At 51.1% G+C, this 7,666-nt stretch overlaps 1 protein-coding gene across 1 annotated transcript; it reads right to left on the reverse strand.

The window, feature by feature from the left end:
* Positions 1-433: 433 nt before the first annotated feature.
* On the reverse strand, positions 434-5,561 carry Ankrd53 (ankyrin repeat domain 53). The gene is made up of 7 exons (XM_012951098.2): positions 5,543-5,561; positions 5,080-5,350; positions 4,829-4,958; positions 4,393-4,592; positions 3,303-3,467; positions 2,796-2,916; positions 434-1,191 (listed from the first exon to the last, which is right to left on the reverse strand). Exons 1-7 carry the CDS (start codon positions 5,559-5,561, stop codon positions 502-504), a joined length of 1,596 nt encoding a protein of 531 aa, XP_012806552.2. The 3' UTR covers positions 434-501.
* Between the last annotated feature and the right edge of the window lie 2,105 nt (positions 5,562-7,666).

A 7,666-nucleotide genomic window follows, 5' to 3' on the forward strand; every position in this document is an offset into this window, starting at 1 on the left:
CTAACAAAGGGTCAGCTTCCTGGTGGAAGCACAGGCACTTGCTTCTCCTATGGAAGCCCTAGGTCCTCTCTCAGAGGTGCCTGAGCTCCTAGAATGACAGCTGCATACCTTAGTGGTGGCTAGGAAGAAGGGACAACAGCCACAGCAGCAAAGAATCTCGTGCCAGGTAACATTCGAGCTGCCCTTCACAAAGTGTAACTTTCCAGATGAATGTGGCCATGAGCTAGCTTCAGGAAAAATAGCAGGGGCAAATTTTCCTGAAGTCCCTCCTACCTTGGAAAACTTTGGGGCTCTGTTCTGATTTTGACTTGGTAGGGAGCGGGAAGATTGCTCTGTAGAGAAGGGTGGCCTAGAATCAGCTGTAGGGCAGAGGGAGGGAGGGAGGGCTGAAGGTGGACTCCTGACCTTGAGATTGGGAGTGGAAAAGCCAAAAACAGTCCTTTCTGGTTCTACAACAGGAATTTATACCTCAGGCTTCGCTGGGAGGCTTCCAAAACAACTTTATAGGAGATTCTTGGAGGAGGGCAGGTTGGGCAGCCCCTGGTCTCTTAGAATTGCGAGGAATGCTTCATCAAAGGTCTCACGCAGGCTCATGGATATTGAGTCGGGCCAGGTTTTGGCCACGTGTCTCTTCTGGGGCACCCTGAGGATGCTGAGGGGACGCAAGCCTTGAGGCACCTTCATCCTGTATGATTTCAACCCAGGATTCAGCGCAGTAACTATCACCTCGAATGGCAGCCGGGGCACGGGCGCCACCCAGTGGCCATCCACTGTACGCAGCCACGCGCCCCCCAGCGAATTCCGAGTCACATCCAGGAAGCTTTGGAAGTCATGCTGCTGGCAGGGCTCAGGATGCACACCCAGGCGGATGCCTTGAGGATAGCTGATGTCAATGGTAGGGGGTCTGGCAGGGTTATTGCTAAAATTCCACAACTTCGGCCGACTGATAGTGTGCTGTCTGTAGATGGGCTTAGGTGGCGGCGTGGGCTGGGGCAAGTTCAGCAGTCGTGCCTCCACAGAGGGATGGAAGATCTTGGAAACCCGGGATCCTAAGGTCTTGGAGAGGGCCAGGGACCTAGGTCCAGCAACAGCCTTTTGCTTGAGGTCAGAGCCTCGGGAGTGGCACTGGGACAGCTGCTTGGAGTGCAGCCACTTCTTGAATTCATCCTGTCTCAGAATTCTTTGTTCTCCCTGCAACAAGGGAAGGAGGGCACAGGGCAGTGGAGAGGCTGGCTCCTGTGCTGGTTTAGCACGAGGCCCAATGCCTAGCGTCCTTGAAAACCTCACATCTGATTGAAAGGTTACTGTCCTCAAAGCAAGGAGACCCCGACTTTGATGAGAGAGACACCTGCCCTAATGGGGGAAGCATCCCTCTCTCATTGTAAGATCTGGGCTGCTGCTCTAACCTGGGACAGCCTCCACCTTGAGGAGGGAGACTCACTCTTCCCTCTCTGTGGAACACCTCAAGTTTAACGGCGACAAGTCCCTGTCATTCCTGGGAAACCTTCAGTTGCTAGTGGAGGCATATCCTGCCCTAAGTGGGCAAAGAAAGGCAAACTATATATTTGACGTGGGAAGGAGAAAATTGAAAAGGGCTAGAGGGCATTTGGGTAGCTGTAAGCTGGGTAGGCTTTTTGGAAGTCACGTGGGGAAGAGCTCTGTCCTTTACAGCTGTCTCAGAAGGTCTCCACCCTTACTGTAGCACTTAGACTGTTGCTAGGCAACCAGGTACTCTGGAGATTGACCCAGCTCCCTGGGCAGCCTCTGATTAGGCTAAACCCATTGTTCTAATCCCATCAGCCACGTTCCAGACCTAAGTCTTCAGCTTCTTGGCTTTCTTTTCCTTCTGCTCACTGGAATAGTAATGGCCACATGACCCAATGGAGCACTGGAATAGTAATGGCCACATGACCCAATGGAGCACTTCTGGGAAGGGTTAGGATCATAGGAAACAGACTTTGCCTCCTCTGGGCAAGTGACTTGAGGGCTGGGTGAAATAGACAAGGACTTCTTAGAATGGGCCACAGCTGGAGTAGCAGGAAGTCACAGGGTCCTGGAAGCCCTTTGGGAGGCTTTTAAGATGCTGAATATCTTTCTGGGTTTTCTATTTTACGTGATACCTGCTTAAAATGCCCCCTTTCCCTAGCCAGAGGAGCTGGCTGGATCCTTGCCAAACTGCTACTTTTTATATCTCCAACTTCCATCTGATACCCTAAATTTGCTGTTTTCTGCATACATTGTGTTCCTATGTGCTCCCCATGCATTTCCATACAGCTGTCCTTCCATGTGTGAGCCCTGTTCTACTCCATATGGCCAACCCATATGCCTGCTCATTTTGAAGGACACCATTGAAGCATCCCTTCCAGTACGCTCTAGGACCACCTCTTCTGTGGACCTGCTCCTTAGCAGCCTCTGAGTTCCTTGAGTGGGAACCACACCTTGTTGATTTTTGAGTCCTTGGAATCTAGCAAGTGCCTAGTGCACAGTGAAGGCTAGGTGTCTGCTAAGAGGAAGACATCTTCTATTTAACTTGTGTGGGTCCTGATGGACCCATGATGGACCATGCTCTGACCCCGTTGCTGGATCTGCAAGCTTAAGGGGCAGTGCCCCAAGAAGGGCTCATAAATGCTTTCCAATTTATGCTATAACTGCTTTCTGGCAAAGGACAAGACCTTTGAAGTGATGGAAGGGTTTATAGGGGAGGATTTAAGCAGAGGGGATGGGTTTGCTCTGGATGGGAGAGCTTCCATCTATGCCTCTCACCACAACCACACCCTGTGGGGCCTCCCTCTTACTTGATACTTAATTAGGTAACGGTGCTCCATGAGGGCCAGCTTCTCCTTGAGGCTGGTCAGTTTCCCCATCTCATGGGCAAATTCCTTCTTGTCCTGTTTCCACATAGCATCCTTCAAGAACCTGGGGCCAAGGGGGAGATGTGTTATGGCAGTGAATGAGCTTCCTGGGACTAGGGTGGGGGTGGGAGGAGCTTCCAGAGTTGGGCAAAGCAAGACACCCCATTCCCATTGCATAATGGACCTGTGAGGGAAGGAAAGTGTCTGATGGCCCAAGACCCATTCTGCTTGGGCACTGTCCTTAGCGCAAGGTGCTGAGGAGCTGAGGGGCTTAGGCAAGAAAGGAGAACGGTAGTGTTCAACCTGAAGAGATGCAGACTGGAATATGTCCTGCAGGGGACCTACTCTCTAGACTTATGCCCCTGCCACTGGCTTTTCCAACCCTCCGTTTGGAAGCTCAGCCCTGGGAAGGGCCCTGCAGGAAGTAATAGGTAGTCACCATATGCTCACCGAGCACATGCTCGATGGTTCCATATTTTGCAATGGTCGATGGGCTTGCAGCATAAGGCATCTTGGGCATGGACATTGGCCCCACTCTTCACCAGGACCTTCACACAGTCCAGCAGGCCCTCTCGGGCTGCCAGGTGTAAGGGCGTGGAGCCGTTGCATGTCTGACTGGGACCCACCATGAAGAAGAGGGCAAAAAGAAGACAAAGGACATCAGATAGGCAGGTGAGCTAGCTTCTAAAGACCCAGTACTGCCACCTAAAGGTGACCTTAGCCATGTTCCTTCTCCTCTCTGGATCTTAAGTGCCTGTACCGTAGAAGGAGAGATTGAACTTAATGAGCAATGAAATTCTGACTGTAGGAATATATTAATATGACAGTTAAGATCTGCTGGGAGGAAAACTGGGTTGTTTAAAATCTATCAAGCTGGGCATAGTGGTGCATGCCTTTAATCCCAGCACTTGGGAGGCAAAGGTAGGAGGATTGTCATGATTTAAGGCCACCCCGAGACTCCATAGTGAATTCCAGGTCAGCCTGGGCTAGAGTGAGACCCTACCTCGAAAAACAAAACAAAACAAAACAAAAAAAAAAAAGAAAATTTATCAAGCTCATCTACTCTTTGTTTGAGACAGAGTCTCATTATGTAGTCTGGGTTGGCCTTGAGCTCACTCTGTGGCCAAGGATGATCTTGAACTGATCCTCCTGCTTCTACCTCCTGAACATTGGGATTATAGGCATGTGCTACCACACCTGGCTTCTTCCTGACTTTTTGGTAATGCGGGCTCACTCAGTCCTCAGCTGCAGTTTAAACAGTTGTGAAGCCTCTCCAGGTGATTCCAGTGTAAACTTGAGTCTGGGACTCAAGCACTGAGGCTGTCTGGCTTCCTTCCCGGCGTAAGTGGCAAAGTTAGGGTTCTGTCAACTGGGTCTACCCTCTTCCAAAGTCCAGTCTGTTAATCAGAACACCAGATGAACTCACTGACTGCTTTATGTAAGAAATGATTGGTTTTTGTTATCCCATTGTCCTTTGGTCTGTCTGCATGATCCTGCCTGCCCAGGTTCAGGACTTTTTCCTGGAGCAGGCTGAACTCACGAGTTGACGGCTGCCCCTTTCTTGAGCAGGTAGTGAATGCAGGGGAGGACCTCCGCCTTGTTGTCTCGGTGGATAACGAGGTGTAGTGGGGTCTGGCAATGGCTGGTGGGCAGATCCACAGGAAACTTGTATTCCTCTACCAAGACCTGAATACACCCAAGCTTGCCCTGCTGGGCGGCGAAGTGGATGGCAGTGAAGCCCTGCAGATCCAGAGTGGGCAGGAGAAAGCTGAGTAGGATGGGGCTCTGGGCCCAGTGTAGGCAGTGGGGTTACCCTCCTCCAGTGCCCCACCCCCGTCGCTCACATTCGGGGGACTCCCAAATGGGCCTCCGATGCAAGAATTCGGGCTGTCACGGGGTGGCCACTCTATGAAGAACATTTTGCAGGGCTGGAGAAGGGGCGAGTGTCAGTCCTGCCGCCACGCTGCAAGCCTTACCTTGTCGTCAGTCACTCTCTCCTTGCGCTCGCGATTCAGGCAGAACCGCAGCCAGTCCACGTTGCCCAGAGCGGCTGCGAACAGCTCGGAGTGGCTTGCGATGACCCTGTGGTCGGACGCCTCCGAGGAGCTACGGGCGACGGGGTGAGAGTAAGCCGAATGGCTGGTGCCCCGAGGGTGCTACAGGGCTCGGGCTACCACCGAGCACCTCCCGGGCGATCCCGCTCCCGCACGCCCGTGCCATGGCCCACCTGGGTTGCTGGGACTCGGACTCGCTCCCGGGCACCTTCTCCGAGACGACTGAGGCGGCGGGCCGGGGCTGCGCGTCTCCCCACGCCTCCGCTCCCTCGTCCAGGACGCCCGCCTTAGGCCGCCGGGAGGTGCGGACGCCCGAACCCTGACCGCGCGCCCAGGACCTGGGCGGGTGTGGCGCGCGCCCCGCGGCCCGCGCGGCACCTCGGCTGCGGTCTACCGCCAGGACGCTGCCGCCCAAGTCCCGGTTGGAGAGCCCAGCCCGCGAGCCTGGTCAGCGGAGGCAGAACCCGAGGCTCCGACGGCCAGCCCTGGAAACTCAGCGCATCGCTTTACGAGGAACGGAAACCTCAACATGGGAATGAGAGGCCACCATCTCTGCCCACAGAAATCCGGGCCTCCAGCCGCATGCACACACAACGCATTTGTGTCTCTTCATTTAGAGCTGCATTGTGCACTAACCTATGCTGTCGTTCCACATAGTAAATGTGCATTATGACGTCACCATAGCGCGCATAATGGACAGCTGCCACATCGCATGGACAGCCTCAAGCAAAATGGCTCCACTCTGGTTCTTCTCATGGGAAGTGCTCCTGAGGCAGAATCAGTAGGAGGGGTGCACACCTGTCAGGTCATCTCTGGGAGGCTGACGGAGGATCCAGAGTTCCAGACTAGGCCGTTTGAGGCTCCGTCTCAAAACATAAAACGTGCCAGACATGGACATAGGCTGGTAATCCTGCATTTGGGAGGCAGGAGGATTGTGGCAAGTTTGAGACCAGCCTAGTTTACATAGTCTACATACAGGCCACTCAGGGCTACATACTGTGACAGCTTCAAAAAATAAATATGAGGTGAAAGGGAATACATATGGTTAAGCTGTCAGTCTCTAGAGATTTGTATTCACCTTCCAGAAAGGTTTTCTATTCACTTTCATCCCCACCTGCACTGAACCAAGTGCTTGACGCCTAAACAGCGTGGATTTGGGCCAATATTTGACTTTTATGTCTTACTACTGCCTCAGTTCCATGGGGATCAGAGAGTCCCCACTCCATAGGACAAACACCATCTACACATTTACTGTGCAATCCATCAAACCATCACCAGTATTGGGTAGTGTGGTTCTAAATAAACACTTGCTAATTTGATGGAGGAAATGAAGTTCTAGTGTGGCTCTTAGATTAGGGAAGAATAAGCATTTTTTTTTATTCTGGGGACTTTATTCACATCATTTAAAGGTTTAATGTGTTTCTTATTGTCTGCAAAACCGATTAAAGTAGAGAATCTTTGTGTTATATTTGTTGTCAGTATTTTCCCAGTGTGCTCTCTCTCTTTTCTTCCCTCTCTACTTTCCCCCATGGTGACTTGGATATGAAATGTCCCCCAAGAAAGACTCCTGTGTTGAAGGCTTGGTCCCCAGCTGGTGAATCCAATCACTGAAGGGTGATTGTATCATGAGGGCTCGACCTAATCGGTAGATTAGTCCACAGATAGATCTATTTAATGGCATTATTGAGAGGGGCTGGAAGCTAGAAAGTGAGGAACTTTGAGGAAGTAGATTAGTGAAGGTATGCCTTGTAAGAGTATGCTTACTCAGAGAAAACTGGAGGAGGAGGAAGGATCCTCTAAGATACCAGATTTCTGCATGTGGGATCAAAAATCTGGATTCTCCACACAGGAGTACTGTTCCCTAGACCTTTCTCTAAGAACATACAGTCAGCATGCCTGCCCAAACTAGCAAACTGTGATGCTTTTCAGTCCTTGGTGGGGGCTTGGCAGCTGACTTCACATTGAAATTATTAAAATAGAGTCCTTTGTGACACCAAGTACTGGGGGCATTTTGGTGTTTAGGCAGATTCTATGACTTGTTTCTAGGGTGTTTGGATGCATAATTATAACAATATGTTCATCTGAAGACCTCTTTGAGTTCAGCTGTATGATCTTCATCTGGGGTATTTTACAGTCTCTTATTTTTTTTCTTCTTCTTCTTCTTCCTTTTTTTTTTTTCGAGGTAGGGTCTCGCTCTGGTCCAGGCTGGCCTGGAATTAGCTATGTAGTCTCAGGGTGGCCTTGAACTCTCAGCGATCCTCCTACCTCTGCCTCCCGAGTGCTGGGATTAAAGGCATGCGCTGCCACACCTGGCTTAGTCTCTTATTTTTTATTTCAGACAGAGAGAGAGTGAGAGAACATGCCAGGGCCTTCAGCTGCTGTCAACAAACTCCAGATGCATGTGCATGTGCCACCTTGTGCATCTGGTTTACATGGGGAATCAAACCTGGGTTCTGAAGCTTTGTAGGCAAATGCCTTAATCCCTAAACCATCTTTCCACCCCACCCCCTTTTTTGACACAGGGTCTCATGTACCTCAGGGTAACTTTGATCTCAATATTTAGCTAAGGATAATCTTGAGTATCTTTTTATTTTATGAGTGTGAAAGAGAAATGGTGCGCCAGGGCCTGTAGCCACTGCAATAACTCCAGATGCTTGTTCCACTTTGAGTGCATACATCACCTTATGTGCATGTGTCACTTTGTGCATCTGGCTTATGTGGGTTCTGGAGTCAAACCTGGGTCCTTAGGCTTCGCAGGCA

This window comes from Jaculus jaculus, chromosome 6 (genome assembly GCF_020740685.1).
Source record: "Jaculus jaculus isolate mJacJac1 chromosome 6, mJacJac1.mat.Y.cur, whole genome shotgun sequence".
NCBI lineage: Eukaryota > Metazoa > Chordata > Mammalia > Rodentia > Dipodidae > Jaculus > Jaculus jaculus.

Excerpts from the sequence above, each read along its gene's own strand:
- Ankrd53 (XM_012951098.2), bottom strand. Across the intron at positions 4,959-5,079 it reads TCCGAGTCCCAGCAACCCAG|CTCCTCGGAGGCGTCCGACC; the intron begins GTGGGCCATGGC and ends CGTCGCCCGTAG. Across the intron at positions 4,593-4,828 it reads AGAGAGTGACTGACGACAAG|GGCTTCACTGCCATCCACTT; the intron begins GTAAGGCTTGCA and ends CTGGATCTGCAG.